Source organism: Vulpes lagopus, chromosome 9 (assembly GCF_018345385.1).
Source record: "Vulpes lagopus strain Blue_001 chromosome 9, ASM1834538v1, whole genome shotgun sequence".
Taxonomy (NCBI): Eukaryota; Metazoa; Chordata; class Mammalia; order Carnivora; family Canidae; genus Vulpes; species Vulpes lagopus.
In genome coordinates this window covers 47,011,924-47,029,812 of record NC_054832.1, presented here as the reverse complement: position 1 = coordinate 47,029,812, position 17,889 = coordinate 47,011,924, and the positions used below count along the sequence as shown (strand labels likewise).

The following is a 17,889-nucleotide window of genomic DNA, read 5'->3' as shown; positions in this document are numbered from 1 at the left end:
TTATGTGTTTTTATTACTTTATTTTCTAAATTTATTTGCCAAGTTCACTTAAGTATGATCCTGTATTTCTACTTGTATCTTTCTATATTAAATTTCTTTTGTAATGCAAGAAAATTTAATTTTCTCCCATGAAAATCTGCTTTTTTTAAAAAAAAATCTGTTTCCTCATGATTTAATTGTACATCTTTCTGCATATTTGGAAATATGCAACTACCAGGTAAAATTTAGTAATTTTAACATTCTATGAAAACAACTTCTACTCTTATAATCATAGGAGCTTTAACAATTTATCTCAGAAATATTGTGGATAGAAATATCATTAAATATGTTTCTGTTAATTTTCATTATAAATTTTGTTTTATTTCATAGTTTTTTGCCCATTTCTAAAACATTGGGATCTAGATGCATGTACATGAGATCTTTAAAACTAAGTCATAATTTTATTAGAGTCTGGATACAAAGTCCTAAAAATTTAACCAATAGAAGTAAAATGCATTGCTATTAAAACCAAATATATTGGTTGCTTGAAAATATCTGGGGAAGTTCTGATTTGTTAGATACGACTCACATTTGAAAAATTCCAAGTATCTGGGTGGCTCAGCTGGTTAAGCTTCCAACACTTGACTTGGGCTCAGGTCATGATCTCAAGGTTGTGAGATCTCAAGGTCTGAGCATGCCCTATGCTCAGAGAGATGTCTGCTTAAGATTATTTCTCTTTTTCTCTCTCTCCCCTCCATTCTCGCTCTTTTTTTTTCTGTAAAATAAATAAATCTGAAAAAATTGCAAGCATTTTAACAGTTTGATAAATACAAATATAAATTTTGTAGTTAGATTATACCTTTTATTATTGTGGCAGAAAAAATGACTCCCCACAGATATATTTACTTCCTAATCCTTGAGCTTGTGAATATTACCTTATATGGCAAAAGGTATGGTAACCTTAAGGCTCTTGAGAGGAAGGACCTTGGGACGCCTGGTTGGCTCAGTGTTTGAGCATCTGCCTTCAGCTCAGGGCATGATCCTGGAGTCCGACAATCGAATCCCATATCGGGCTCCCTGCATGGAGCCTCTTTCTCCCTCTGCCTGTGTCTCTGCTTCTCTCTGTGTGTATCCCATGAATAAATAAATTTAAAAAGTCTTAAAAAAAATAAAGAAAGAAAGGTTCTTGAGAGGAAGACCTTATCCCAGATTAACCAGGTGGGCCTTATCTGCCATCTACACATATCTTCTTATCTTTATAAGAAGAATTAAAAAAAAAAATAAGAAGAATTTAAGGGAGATGTCATTGAGACACAAGTAGAAGACAAAGTGATGGGGTGATGGATTGGAGTGATGAGCCAGCAGACAGGGAGTGTTAAGGCATGCCAGCAACCACCAGAGGCTAAAAAAGGGAAGAAATAGATTCCTTGCCTAGTGATTCTTCTGGGGGAGGGCCCTGCTGACACCTTGATTTCAGAAATCTAGCCTCTAGATCTAGCAATAAATAAGCTTCACAATTTAAGCCACCTAGTTTGTGACAATTTGTTGCAGTAATTGCAGGAAACTAATGCAACTATGCACTATAAAACCATTGATTTTGTTCTCAATTGATTTGTCAATTTGACAAAGATCTATTAGTATCCATAGAATACATCCAAACATGCTTTGTAGGAAGTATGTAGTTCCATTGTTGACTTCAAATTTAGCCCTCTAATTGTAGTAACACTATGATAAAGGTGAGCAATATCTTAAACAATTACGTAAAGAATTAAACAATATCTTAAACAATTATGTAAATTTAAATGAGCGTAAAAAAATCGCTCATTTAAATAATTATCCAGTGGGTAGACGGAAATTAAATTAAAATAAATTAAGAATTTATTTAATTCAAATCCTTTGGAAATAGGACACAATGAAATACCTTTTAATAATAGTACATTCATCTATTCAACTTTTTCATGAGTAAATAGAACTTTTCTTGAGCAGCTGAGGCAATTCTCAAGCTCTTTTTAGAGCACTTTCTTCCACTTCTTTCTACTTCCCACATAAAACTGTTGTCTCTTTTATTTTGTCACTGTAAAAATTATAATCTTCTAAACTAAACTCCCACATGCACCATGTCTACCAACCACAGAGCTCTGTAAAGCTTCAGTTCTAGTGGACATAGCATAAGATCTCTTTTAGCAAACATATCAGAGCACATCTAGTTAAAACTTGCCATACTTTGGCCAAGGTCCAAACACTGCCCACCACAGGCAAGAAGAACCTCTGCAGAGGACTGATCTAAGGGATAGAGCAGCCAAAATGCATCAGCAGAGTGTACACAGCACATCAGAGACACTGAAGTGCCAGGCCTGGACACTATATAACCTCTTCTTCATAAAGCTATGACTCTCAAGAGGAGGAAACACAACAGGCTTTACTACCATACAGAAGAAAACAGATCTAGACAAAATGCCAAGATGGAGGAATTGATCCCAAAAGAAAGAATAAGAAAATGTAATAGCCAGAATTCTAATCCAAAGAGATATACGTAACATGCCTGATCCAGAATTTAAAGCAATAGTGACAAATAAGTACTTGCTAAAGAAAAACATGGAAGACATCAGGGAGACCATTTCTGCAGAGATAAAAGTGCTAAAAAACAATCAAGCCAAAATGAAAAGGCAATAACTGTGACTCAAAACCAACTAGATGTAATGACCACAAGGATAGAAGAAGCAGAGAAACAAATAAGTGATATAGAAGAGAGAATTGTGGAAAATAATGAAGTTGAACAAAAGAGAGAAAGAGGAAAAATGGATCTCGAGAGTAGATTTAGGGAACTCAGTGACTCCATCAGACATAATAACATTCATATCATAAGAGTTCCAGAGAAGAGAAAGAAAAAGGAGTTTTATTTGAGGAAATAATAGCTGAAAACTCTTTTAATCTGGGAAAGGAAACATATCCATATCCAGGAGGCACAGAGAACTCCCATAAAAATCAATAGGGTAGCCAGGTGGCTCAGGGGTTTAGTGCTGCCTTTGGCCCAGGGTGTGATCCTGGGGTCCCGGGATTGAGTCCCGCTCGGGCTCCCAGAATGGAGCCTGTGTCTCTGCCTCTCTCTCTCTCTCTCTCTCTCTCTGTGTCTCTCATGAATGAATAAATAAAATCTATAAAAAAAATCAACAAAGCAGGCCAACACCAAAACATATTGTAGTTAAATTTGCAAAACATAGTCATAAATTAAAAATCCTAAAAGTAAAAAGACAAAAGAAGTCCCTAACTTATGGGTCTTCCCCCACAGGGAAGACCCATAAGGCTAGCAGCAGATCTATCCACAGAAACTTGGGAAGCTAGAAGGCAGTGGCATGATATAGTCAATATGCTAAAGGGGAAAAATCTGCCACCAAGGGTACTCTATCCAGCAAAGCTATCATCAGAAAATAAGGAGAGATAAAGAGTTTCCTAGACAAACAAAAACTAAAGGAATTTATGACCACTGAATCAGCACTGCCAGAAATACTAAGGAGAACTCTATGAGTGGGAAGGAAAGGCAAAAAGTAACAAAGACTAGAAAGGAACAGAGAAAATCTCCAGAAACAATGACAAAACAGTAATAAAATGACAATGAATGCATATCTGTCGATAATTACTCTGAATGTAAATCAACCAAATGCTCTTACTGCCTACAAGAGACTCCATTTTAGACCTAAAGACACCTGAAGACTAAAAATGAGGGGATAGAGAAACATTTGTCATGCTAATAGACATCAAAAGAAAGCCAGAATAGCAATACTTATATCAGACAAACTAGATTTTAAGCCAAAGACTGTAACAAGAGCTGAAGAAGGGCACTATAATCACAATTAAGGGGTCTATCCAACAAGAAGATCTAATAATTGTAAATATTGATGACCCCGACTTGGAAGCATGAAATATATACAACAATCAGTAACAAACATAAAGGAACTCATTGATAATATTATAATAAGTGTAGGGGACTTTAACACTCCAATGCAAAGATAATCTAAGCTGAAAATTAACAAGGAAACAATGAATGACATACAGGACAGGATGGACTTATCAGACCATTTCATCCTAAAGCAGCAGAATACTCATTCTTTTCAAGTGCACATAGGGCATTCTCCAGAGTAGATCACATACTAGATCACAAATGAGACCCCAACAAGTACAAAAAGATTGAGATCATACTATGCATCTTTTCTGACCACAACACTATTAAACTGCAGTCAACCAAAAGAAAAAATTTGTAAAGACCACAAATACATGGAAGTTAAATAGCATAGTGCTAAAGAATGAATGGGTTAACCAGGAGATTAAAGAAGACATAAAAAAAAAATACGTAGAAACAAATGAAAATGAAAACACAAGATCCAAAATGTTTGTGATGTAGCAAAACCAGTTATAAGAGGGAAATATGTAGCAATGCAGGCCCATCTCAAGAGACAAGAAAAGTCTCAAATACACAACCTAACCCTACACTTAACAGAATTAGAAAAAGAATGACAAATGAATGGAATAGAATAGAAAACCCAAAAAGGAACTCACAACTATATGGTCAACTGATCATTAACAAAGCAGAAAAGACTATTCAATGGGAAACAGTCTCTTCAACAAATGGTGTTGGAAAGACTGGACATAAATATGCAAAAGAATGAAACTGGACCCCTTTCATATACCACACACAAAAGTAAATTCAAAATGGATGAAAGATCTACATGTGAGACAGGAAACCATCAAAATCTGAAAGAATATAGGCAGTAGCTTCCTTGATATGGGCCATAGCAATTTCTTCCTCGGTAGGTTTCCTGAGATAAGGGAAATAAAAGCAAAAATAAACTTTTGGACTTCATCAAGATAAAAAGCTTTTGCACAGCAAAAGAAATGATTAACACAAAAAGCAATCTACAGAATGGGAAAAGATATTTACAAATGGCATATCTGATAAAGAGTTAATATCCAAAATCTATGAAGAACCTACCAAACTCAGCACTCAAAAAATAATAATATAGTTAAAACATGGGAAGAAAACGTGAATAATAATGTAATAGCAATTAGAACGGTGTCTGTATTAGTTTGGTAAGACTGTCAACCAATGATGATTCAGTTCTTTTTCATTGCACTTATGATGGCTATAAAATAGAAATAATATTTGAAAACATAAAACTGAGCCTATAATTTATAAAGGATCATAATGTAGTAATACTTGATTTGGAGAAAGTATAAATCTTAGAGTAATGCTGTCCAATAGAATTATAATACAAGATATATATATGTATCACATGTATTATATATATGATATATATATCATATGTCTTGTGGAAAATCAAATTACCTTTATGAAAAATAATGTTATAATTTTGATATTAAAAATTGATTTATAAAGTCTGAAGATTCTGTTCTCAAATAAATTGTTATAGGATGCCTTTAAATGCTAAGCCCCCTGATAATTATAAAATACAGTTTATAATTTATGTAATTCTACATGTAAAAGTTTAGAAATTAGGGGCACCTGGGTGGCTCAGAGGTTGAGCATCTGCCTTTGGCTCAGGGTGTGATCCCCGGGTCCTGTGATTGAGTCTCCATATCAGGCTCCCGGTAGGGAACCTGCTTTTCCCTCTGCCTATGTCTCTACCTCTCTCTCTGTGCCTCTTATGAATGAATAAATAAAATCTTAAAAAAATAGGGATCCCTGGGTGGCGCAGCGGTTTGGCGCCTGCCTTTGGCCCAGGGCGCGATCCTGGAGACCCGGGATCGAATCCCACGTCGGGCTCCCGGTGCATGGAGCCTGCTTCTCCCTCTGCCTGTGTCTCTGCCTCTCTCTCTATCTCTCTGTGACTATCATAAATAAATAAAAATTAAAAAAAAAAAACCTTAAAAAAATAAAAATGTTTAGAAATATAAATATAATTTTATAAGAATCATTAACATCTGTGAAAATAAAGATCTGTGATATTCCATAGATTTATTAGTCTACCATATGTCTCTAGACTATATATAGTCTGTATACTATATATATATATATATATATATATATGTTGATAACCTGTAATACCTTCCCATCCCCTCCCTCACTACACCCCACCAAAAAATTGGTATTAGTTACTTAGGTTCCTAGGACAGTGCACAAAACCTTGTTAAATCATATTACCCATAAGTATGATGGAGGACTTGAAAAATACCTTCTCTGTTTCTGAAAATAAAAAGTATCCTTCACCCAACCCATCACTGCCCCCTTGAACTACTGAACAACATAAATTATTGTTCTTTTAGCTTCAAATTTATGTTGGTTACTTCACTAAGACAAGGAATCCAACTGATTGAGTAAGGGAAAAATGAGCATTTATTGAACATCCATTCTATGTCAGCTACTTTCTGGTTATTTATATATATTTTTTCTCATTTACTTCTCAAAAACTTCCATAAGGTAGGTATACTTTGTATTAATAAAGAGAAACTTTATTATTATTATTTTTAAAGATTTTATTTATTTATTCATAAGAGGCACAGACACAGTCAAAGGGAGAAGCAGGCTCCATGCAGGGAGCCTGATGTGGGACTCGATCCTAGATCTCCAGGATCACACCCTGGCCCGAAGGCGGCGCTAAACCGGTGAGCCACCCAGGCATCCCAATAAAGAGAAACTTTAATAAGGGAAACTAAAGCTCAAAAATTTATTTTTCAAAGGTCAAACTTTTAGTAAATGTTATATTTGAAATCCAGAAGTGATTAATGAGAAAATGAATCTTCTATGCAATGAAAATATAGTGGAAAATCTTCTTTCCACCATATTATTTCTCCAAGAGGTTTTCTGTATTTGGAAGAGTCAAAAGCAACTGCCTATGTGTTAGCAGAGATAGGAATGTTAGACTCCAGGCAGAACAAAAATCTGGAGTTTAATTTTCAAGTCCCTATCATTTTCACATAGTTACCTCGGTGAATTCTGAGGATTAACCTTCCTTCATCAATGTCTATGTTTACTAATTCTGCTTCTGCTGCTGGCCAGATTTCTGTAGTCTCCATGCTCTTGTTAGATCACATGCAGTTTACAGAATTTCCCCTGCTTTCCCTTTCAGAAGGATATACCAAACTGTTTGATGTTTCAAGAAACTCCTATTGCTATAATAAACAGTAAGACATAGACATATGGTTTAAAAACTCTGTACCACATTCTATCCCCTTCTTCTTTTCGCCTAGGCCTTACAGAGGATAGTGTAAATGAAATGATGTCTTTGCGTTTACAGAGTCCTGAATACTCAAATGTATTACCCAGAGAATCATAGATTGAAAGAAGCCTGGATTGTAAATTTGGTAAAGATTTTTGGGTCCTTGGCTTGTTGGGGAAATATGGAATGAGGACAGAAGACAATCCAATTATGAGACAGAGTGAGGAGTAGATAAGGAAATTGTCCCAAACCATATGTCACCTTTGTGTAAATTAGAAAAAGACACAGCTCTATCTCAGCAGATGCAGCTCTGTAACAGCACACACAGCATGGCGTCTGGGACATCAGCTGTGTTTCAGCCACACTAACCCCTACAACCCAGATGCCTTACATAGTGAATAACCTACACAACCATGTGTGGTGGCCTTCCATCCCTCCCTTTTTCCTACATATAACAATATCCCACCACCATAGAGCTGATCTTGGATTGGCATTATACTTAAGACAAACGGGCTTGATATATGAAAAAATAAAAAATAAAAAATAACTGAAACCAGACATTTTCTTAGCTCCTTGGACAGTTGACTTAAATGAATATTAATATATAGAGAATTATGTAAATCAGTCACCCATGAGTTGGCACTACTTGCAGTTTAAAAAATACATGTATGCGTCAAGAATATCAATATTATTATACTTTTCATTTTACAAGGTATTTAAAAATTATTTTCTTAATATTATTCTCAAGAATGGAAATTGTTTTTACAAAATGTGTGCATATATATATATATATATATACAGAGACTAGACATAAACAGAGAATGTTTTAATGAAAATGAATCATATCTCAGTTAGTAAACATTTGCAATGTATAAAACCCAGAACTCTAGAGAGTCACCAGAAGGAGTACCCATCCTTACTGAGTTTAAAATCTATACCGAAGAATTGAAAAAGAATTGTAAAGGTATATATTGTTAAACTGAAAGTTAGATACTTTAACTTCTAAAAGACTAAAATTCACAGATGTGTTGCTGTGTTACAAACAGTAACTGGTAACATAATTTTAAAAATTATTGTGTAAAATGACAATAGGTAGCTTAAGAATTTTATTTTTTAATTTAAAATTTTTGATATATTCTCTATTTTCCATGTTTTGATGGAGGATGAATATCTCTTTGAATATGGATCCACATTAGAGATTTTTTTAGACCCATGAGTTCTAATAATTCATTTAAAGAAGAACAGTAAATAAAATATTTTGTGAAGATTAGGTTTTTGTTTTTTTTCCCCAAGTTGTTTCCTCTGTCTAATCAGGATATTTTCTCATGAAGCTCACAAATATTAGGTCTTTCTAATCCATTCATGTTTAGATTTCATGAAAACTCTTTCACATAGAATATTTATTGGTTTAATATTTGATTAAAACTTATGATTACAATGAGAAATCCAAGGGACATAAACAGCATTTTTGCGTGTTGAAACAATCAACCCTTGTCTAAAATACAGTTCATTTGATAGTAATTGAAATACATGAATATGTTAAAGTGTAACTTGCTAGCTACCGGTATTCAATGAGATATGGGCATGGATCATGTTTTATAGTCTTTTAGCTTGGTAAAAGAGTCTGTCTGAGAGAACTTTTGCTAAAATCTTAAATGATCAGAGCCTAGCAAGGATATTACAGAAAGGCTTCTTGAATTCTTAGTTTAATGTGTTTTAGTAGATATATTTGCATCTTAAATGAGAGAAATCAAACTAAATGAATCAAGAGGAAAATATACTAATAAACTCAAAGTAATTTATTGGTATATATAACTGGGAAGTTCAGGAACTTATTTTTCAGGAAACCTTGATCCAAAATCTGAACTAATTGCACTATGATTATTTGTTCCAGTCCTTGTTCTGTTTTGTTTTGAGTTTATTCCCTTCTCCAGCAAGTTTCCCTATGTTATGGCCAAAAACATCTAGGGGATACATTTTTGTCAGGGCAAACAATTCCTGTGAAAAAGTCTGTTCCTGATTGCTCCAGGAAAAATCTAGTAAGACTCACAGGCCAGGCTTGAGTCACATATACACTCAACAACTGACTCTGGCTAAGGGAGGGTTTTGTTGTTCAGTTGGAGCTAGATCACAGCCCTGCCCCTGGAAAACGGTAAAGTCTTCCTTGAACCACTTAGATTGCCAAAGGGGATGAGTGTGTCTCTACAGAGATGCCGAGACAACAAAAAATGCACACTTTATCCAAGTGGAAGTGTGGCAGTGCCTAGCCTTTTAAAAGTTATTTGTGCATCACTTGGGCAGAGAGGACTGCCTTCTTTTGGACTCAGATATGCTTTGTCTTTGTGATTTTATTTCTTCATGACCCCAAATTATTTCTGCTGCTGTATCACACTATAACTTGCATTACACCTGTCATTTTCTGGTACCTAAAAAAAGAGCTAGCTGATGTCTTTAAATTACAGATCTTCCTCTAGATTTCTCAGAGGCAATGTTTCTAATGACATTGTTTTGTGTATTTATATTTGCAACTGCCTTTATATGACTTCATGAAATATAATCTTCTAAATGAATTCTCTGAAATCTCTAGGATTACTCTTGCTAAGGATTATTACAATAAGAGTTTATAGATTTTCATAGTTTCATCAAAGAAAAATCTTTACACCTCTATCTATCATCTATCTATCTATCTATCTATCTATCTATCTATCATCTATCTATCTATCTATCTATCTATCTATCTATCTATCTAATCTATCATGTCTTTTATTACTGGGCTGAGCACTGCCTGGAAGACATTACCCATTTTCAAAAGCAACTTACTCTCTTGTACATTCTGTCTCCTCAAAGCACCATATCAGTGGTTTTGAGATAATAAACTATTTATAAAATTTATTTTTTTAAAAAAAAATTAAGATTTTATTTTTAAGACATAGGTAGAGCTCTGAGAAGAATGAGAACATTGACATAAATTTAGGCTTAAGTGCTACAATAGTTCTGTTTAAATACCTCAAATAGCATACTTTTAATGTTCTGAATTATTTTCATTATTTAATTTCTGGCCATTTTTGTGATGGTAGTCATATTTTATGATATTTATTTATTTATTTATTTATTTATTTATTTATTTATTTATTATTTAAAGAGAGATAGAGAGATCATGAGCCTGGGGAAGGTGAGAGTAAGAGGGAGAAGTCTACTCCCTGCTGACCAGGAAGCCCAACGAGGGGCTCAATCCCAGGACTCTGGGATCATGACTTGAGCTAAAGACAGATGCTTAATCAACTGAGCAATCCAGGCTCAGGGTTTCTAATATTTATTTTCACATTAAGTCAGTTTTTCATCCAGAAAGCTTGGCAAGGCTAAAATACCATATATTTAAATTCCATTTCAGACAGGACAAAGTGCTGTTGAACTTGAGAGATTTGCTTCTTTTTTTGCACATACTATATTAATATTAATCCACTCATGTTTGTTTGACAAATGTTGTTTTAGGAAATATTGCTGCAACTTATCTTGAGATAATATTTGACATAGAATATAAAATATAAATCAAATTTGAGTTACTCTCTAAGAATAAATGATATATTTTTGAATAATGTGATAATTATTTAGGCATTTTACACAGAACAATTTTCTTTATGTTCTTTAGTTATTCTCAAGAAGTACTTTGACCCGTTATTTATTCATGCTATTTGTCAAATATTTAAGACACAGTTTTAAAGAGAAGAAATATAATATACATTACTTGAACAAATCTTTTAATCTTGAAGAAATTATCAATAGTTTTTAATGTATGTGAACCACAAGAATATCACTTAACAAACCACCTCAACCACCTATTCAATATCTTGTATAATCTGCATTAAGAGATGTTTTCATTTATAATAGGGAGATTTGATACCTTATACTTTGTTCTCATGCTCTCTTTATTAGATTGAAAGTTACTTGCAGATTTTTTAAATTACTTGTTAAAAAATAGAAAAATATAAGAAAAATATAGATTGGTTATATAAATTTCACATTTCTAACATTTTTGTCACTTTTCTTATAAAATGACAGTAGAAAAAACATGTGAGCAACAGAAATAATTTGCATAATGGCACACTAAGACAAAAATTTGTCTTAGCCTCTATTTTCTATCTTATGATTTTTTAATGTAAACTGTTGGTTTTGCTTTGTCTGTTTATCTCAGAAGAGTGGTCAGCAACTTTTTCTAGAACACTGGAAAAGTCTTTGCTGTGTACCAGAAGCATACTGTAATAACAGTATGAATATTTTAATATGGCTAACATTTGTTAAGTTGATTACATTTTTAAGGAAGAAATGATACCAATGTTCTCTTTCAAATTTAGTATAACATGGGAGTTAAAGCTGACAAAGATAATACAAAAATATATAAAAATATTTAAAAAGACTATTTAGAAATCTCAAATGTGAATATTAATATAAAAATCCTGAAAAATATATTGTTAGACATAATCCAGCAGAACTTTAAAGAATAACGCACCAAAATGTTGGTTCATTCTAGAAATTCTTTGAGAACTAGTTCAATATATATATATATATATATTTAAAAGGCATTAATATATTTTACTAAAATATAAAAATCAAGGTAGAAATATAACCTATGTTCATGACAGCTAAAATACCTTTGAGGAAATTCTAACACAAATTCCAAATAAGATGAGAATAAATGAAAAGTTCTATAATATGATAAAATTATCTAGATTTCAAAAAATAATTAAGCTATGTTCTTAACAGTAAATACCAGAATTATTATTAAAGTGATAAACTCACTAGCATTTTTATTTATTTATTTTTAAAGTTTTTATTTAAATTCCAGTTAACATAAAGCGTAATCTTAGTTTCAGGTGTACAGTTTAGTAATTCAATATTTACATACAACACTTGCGTAACATTTAAAAAAAATAAAGAGCATGAACTTGCAAAAGGGGGAAGTAAAATAATCATTATTTACTTATTATATTACTTATACTTTAATATTTGTGAAATCAACGAGAAAGTTATTAGGAATCATGGAATTTAGTGAAACTACTCGTGGCAAGATTAATATTTAAATGTATTTTATAAAAGCTATTTATAGGGGATCCCTGGATGGCTCAGCGGTATAGTGCCTGCCTTCGGCCCAGGGTGTGGTCCTGGAGTCCGGGATCGAGTCCCACATCGGGCTCCCTGCATGGAGCCTGCTTCTCCCTCTGCCTGTGTCTGTCTCTGCCTCTCTCTCTCTGTGTCTCTCATGAATGAATAAATAAAATCTTTAAAAAAAAGCTATTTATAAAATTTAAAGGAGGAAGAGATTATACATAATAGTAATAAAAATATGAACTATCTAGAAATACGCTCAATAAGAAATATATATATAAATCAACTGAATTACATAAAATAAGATAATAATTGAGACAAAACTTCTTTTTTAATAGGAAAATACATTACTGCAAAAAAGACGTTTTTTCACTAATTTGTTAGCCTAAGGTAAACCTAATAAAAAACAGCAGCAGGAATTCTTTTTAAGGTTGATTATGTTGATACTAATATCTACATAGAAAATTAATAAGCAAACTTTAAATATACTTTTAAAATACTGAAAGAGGGTTCCCTTTTCTCCGCATCCTCTCCAACATTTGTGGTTTCCTGCCTTGTTAATTTTCCCCATTCTTACTGGTGTGAGGTGGGATCTCATTGTGGTTGGAGAGGATGCGGAGAAAAGGGAACCCTCTTACCCTGTTGGGAATGTGACCTGGTGCAGCCACTCTGGAAAACTGTGTGGAGGTTCCTCAAAGAGTTAAAAATAGACCTGCCCTACGACCCAGCAATTGCACTGTTGGGGATTTACCCCAAAGATTCAGATGCAATGAAACGTCGGGACACCTGCACCCCGATGTTTCTATCAGCAATGGCCACAATAGCCAAACTGTGGAAGGAGCCTCGGTGTCCATCGAAAGATGAATGGATAAAGAAGATGTGGTTTATGTATACAATGGAATATTACTCAGCAATTAGAAACGACAAATACCCACCATTTGCTTCAACGTGGATGGAACTGGAGGGTATTATGCTGAGTGAAATAAGTCAATCGGAGAAGGACAAACAGTGTATGTTCTCATTCATTTGGGGAATATAAATAATAGTGAAAGGGAATATAAAGGAAGGGAGAAGAAATGTGTGGGAAATATCAGGAAGGGAGACAGAACATAAAGACTCCTAACTCTGGGAAACGAACTAGGGGTGGTGGAAGGGAAGGAGGGCGTGGGGTGGGGGTGACTGGGTGACGGGCACTGAGGGGGGCACTTGACGGATGAGCATTGGGTGTTTTTCTGTATGTTGGTAAATTGAACACCAATAAAAAATTAATTTATTTAAAAAATGAAAAAAATAAAATAAAATACTGAAAGAATGTAATATAAATCAGATATTTTATTTTGTAGGCAAACTAATTGAAAGACTAAGGAATAAAACATAGCAATTTTGTATAATATAGAGGTCTTATTTCAAAAGTAGGAGAAAAGTTTATTAAATATCTGATTGTTAGATAAGCAATGAACAGGAACAAATGCGTCAGGTGGATTAAAAACCTCTCTGTAAACAATGATATCATAACATTGTTTTAAGAAAACAAAAGCAAATTCATTCTCTAGCCTTTGATGGAGGAAGTCCTTTATGACTCAATTAAAAAAAAACGTAAAAGACATAAATTGAAATCATAATCTCTGAGTAATAAAAATTCAGTATTCTAAGTGGTAAAGTGTTCTATCAATATTAATATGTAAATGGCCTACTAAAGTTGCTGTACACATGAGAAAAAATCATTTCAATATAAAACTGCCTGTTACCAATAGTTGTAAAATCTCAAAGGAGACAGGTAGGGGGAAGAGAATGAAGAAAGAAGAGAATAAGAAGTTCTCGGCAGATTCTCTAACGTGGACCACCTGAGAGTTGCGCTATAAGAAGTAACAACCTCTTCCTCTATGCCCTCTTGTTCAGCTGCCCCAAAGCAGCAACCATGTATGAATGCATCTCCATCTCTGGTGGCCAGGCTGGTGTCCAGACTGACAATGCCTGCTGGGACCTCTATTGCCTAGAACACAGCATCCAGCCTGATGGTCAGATGTTAGGTGTTGAAACCACTGGGGGAGAGGACTCCTTCAATACCTTCTTCAGTGAGACGGGTACTGGGAAGCATATGCGCAGGGCAGTGTTTGTAGAACTGGAGCCCACAGTGATTGATGAAGTTTGCACAGGCAGCTACTGGCAGCACCTCATTACAGGCAAGGAAAACGAGACCAGTAACTATGCCCAAGGGCACTACACCAGTGGCAAGGAGATCATTGACCTTGTCTTGGACCAAATTCAGAAACTGGCCGACCAGGGCACAGGTCTTCAGGGCTTCTTGGTCTTCCACAACTTTGAAGGGGGAACTGGTTCCGGCTTCACCAACCTGCTGAGGGAACATCTCTCTATTGATTATGGCAAGAACTCCAAGCTGGAGTTCCCCATTTACCCAGCACCCCTTCCTCAGTTTCCAGAGCTGTAGTTGAGCCCTACAACTCTGTTCTCACTACCCACACCACCCTGGCACACTCTGTGCCTTTATGGTAGACAATGAGGCCATCTATGACATCTGTTGTAGAAAGCTTGATACTGAATGCCCAACCTACAATAACCTAAATAGATTAATAGTTCAAATTGTGTCTTCAATCACTGCTTCCCTCAGATTTGATGGAGGCCCAGCCAACTAGATGGTGAAATGTGACCCTCACCATGGTAAATACATGGCTTGCTACCTGTTGTCCTGTGGTGTCTTCGTTCCCAAAGATATCAGTGCTGCCATTGCCACCATCAAGATCAAGTGTGCCATCCAGTTTGTGGACTGGTGCCCCACTGACTTCAAAGCTGGCATTAATTACCAGCCTATGGTACATGGTGGAGACTTGGCCAAAGTACAGTGTGCTGTGAACATGCTGAGCAACAGCCATTGCTGAGGCCTGGGCTCACCTGGACCAAGAGTTTGCCCTGATGTATGCCAACCATGTTTGTTCACTAGTATGTGGGTAAGAGCATGACATAGGAGAGTTTTCTGAGGTCCATGAGGATATGGCTGCCCTTAGGAGGATTATGAGGAAGTTGGTGTGGATTCTGTTGAAAAAGAGAGTGAAGAAGGAGAATACCAAAGGTAAAAATATCACAAGGTGCTGCTTTTACAGGGAATCTTATACTGTGTTAAACATTGAAAAGTTGTGCTATGGTCAGTTAATTTGTATTTAACAGTGTATACTTTCACATATAATTATTGACCTATGCTTTAAAATATAAAACTTTGTGGAGCACCAAGATGGCTCAGTCGGTTGGGGGACCAACTTTTTATTTTGGCTCACATCATGATCTCAGGGTCCTGAGATCGAGTCCTGTTTTCTGGCTTCACCCTCCGCAAGGAGTCTGTTTAAGATATATCTCTCTCTCTCTCTGCCCTTTCCCCTCCTCACACTCTCTTCCTCTCTCTCTCTCTCTCTCTCTCTCTCTCTCTCTCAAATAAATAAATCTTAAAAAAAAAAACAAAACTCAGAAACCAAAACAGAATGCTTTTTAATAGACTCAAGCTGTCTTTGATGGGTTTGGATAAAGTATTCCCTGTCTTAAATGAAAAAACAAACAAACAAACAAATAAACAAACAAAAAAGATAGCTCTCTATGAGGGAATAAAAAACCTTACATAATTCAACTTCACTTATTTTTGAAAACTCGATTTTAATGAGATTTTCTACCTATCCCACAGACAAAAATTGAAAATAATTTGAAAACACAAGATTCTCTAGGAAGTTAGAAAGCAAGAATCTTATGCATTTTAGGTGGGCATGTCAGCTGGTACAGCATGTTTCAAGGCTAATTTGTCAAAATTTATAAAAAATAAAAATCCTTATGCTAGAAAATTCTATTTCTAAAAATTTATACTACCAATAAATGTGCACTTGTTCAAAGATATATGTACAGTAGTTTTTATTGCACAGTTTTTTGCAATGAGAAATGAATTAATGTCCATCAAGAAGGGGCTGGTTAAATAAATATTGGAACATTTATTCAATGGGGAGATACCACCACTATAAAGAATGAAGCAAATCGTATATGCAGATGTATATAGATGTCTGAGATATACTGAAAGTGAAAAAATGCCAGAATGTGTGTAGAGGTTGATTTTAGTGGTGCATAATTATTTACTGAATCATATCCATATATAAGTATGTAGCTATATAAATACTAATTGGTATGAGTTTGTAGTTATGTATATATGCATTATGTAGTGTAATATACATTTAAGAGCATCACTGGAAGAGGATAATGACTTGGGTTTGAATTCTGGCTACACTATTATTTGTGAGATATTGGACAAATCATGTACCTCTCTGTGTCTAATTTTTCTCCTCTGTAAATGGGGATAATAATAGTACTTATCTTAGAAGATTTTTTTCAGAATTTTCTATTGTGATTTGTCTGGCTTGAGGTGTATTAATTTTATTGATCTTCTCAAAGCATCAGCTTTGGGATTTTGTATTTTCTATATTTTCCTATCTTCCTTTCATTGATTTTTACTCCTATCTTTATTATTTACTTTTTTTCTGCTCATGTTGAGTTTAATACACCATTATCGTATCAAGATGGAAACTGAGGTTGTTGACTTAAGACTTTTTCCCCTTTTTAATATAGCCATTTAATGCTATTATTTCTATGTACTGCTTTAGAAGTACTTCACAAATGTTGGTTATGGTCTTTGTTTTCATCCCACTCAAAACTCTTTGTAATTTTCCTTTTGATTTCTTCTTGATGCAGTTTATCTGAAACTATGTTATTAAGCTTCCAAGTATTTTTTCCAGGTAATGATTTTAAATTTAATTCTATTTTTGTCAAAGAATATATTTTATGTGATGTGAATTCCTTAAAGTTTGTTAAAAGATGTTTTATGGTCCATAATATGGTCTATTTAGTAAGTGCTCCATGTGTACATGTTTTTTTTTAAAGATTTTGTTTATTTATTCATGACAGAGAGAGAGAGGCAGAGATATAGGCAGAGGGAGAAGCAGGCTCCCTATGGGGAGCCTGATGAGGGACAAGAGCCCAGGACCCCAAATCAAAACCTGAGCCAAAGGCAGATGCTCAACCACTGAGCCACCCAGGTGCTCTCCATGTGCACTTGTAAACAACGTGTATTCTGATATTTTGGGGTGGAAAAGTCACTTCAATCAAATGTGGACTATTTTTGGCCATGTTTTTCAAATACTCTTTGTTTGGGGTACCACAGTTTACATGTATATTAGGCCAATGGAACTTGTTCTCTATTTCACTATTGCTTCATCCTCTGTGTGTGTATGTGTGTGCGCTTGCTTATGTGTGTTTGATTATTTTTCCCCCTCTGTTCTATTTTGGATTCTATTACCATGTCTTCATTTTATTAATGTTTTTTTCTGCATTGTCTAATTTACTACAAATTATATCATTTGCATTTTTCATATCAGTCATTTTAGTCCTCATCTTTAGAAATTCAATTTAAATCTTTGTAGCCACAGGAAAAATGCACTTTCTCTCAACTAATAAATTATATATAAATGTAGATATAGAGAAAGTTAACATAATTTTACCTAGGTTTAATTATAATACTTTAATCAACAAATATTGATTAATTACGAAATAATATTGCTCTGTGAGAAATTAACAGTGAAAACTGTAGCAT

The 17,889-nt window shown here is 34.4% G+C and overlaps 2 protein-coding genes across 2 annotated transcripts in view; both read left to right on the top strand.

The window, feature by feature from the left end:
* The window catches only part of CNBD1 (cyclic nucleotide binding domain containing 1), a 541,281-nt gene that overhangs the window by 322,025 nt on the left and 201,367 nt on the right, over nt 1-17,889 (top strand). The window lies entirely within an intron of this gene.
* LOC121499164 (tubulin alpha chain-like) lies at nt 14,173-14,703 on the top strand. The gene has a single exon (XM_041769713.1). The coding sequence runs from the start codon at nt 14,173-14,175 to the stop codon at nt 14,701-14,703; it is 531 nt and encodes a 176-aa protein (XP_041625647.1).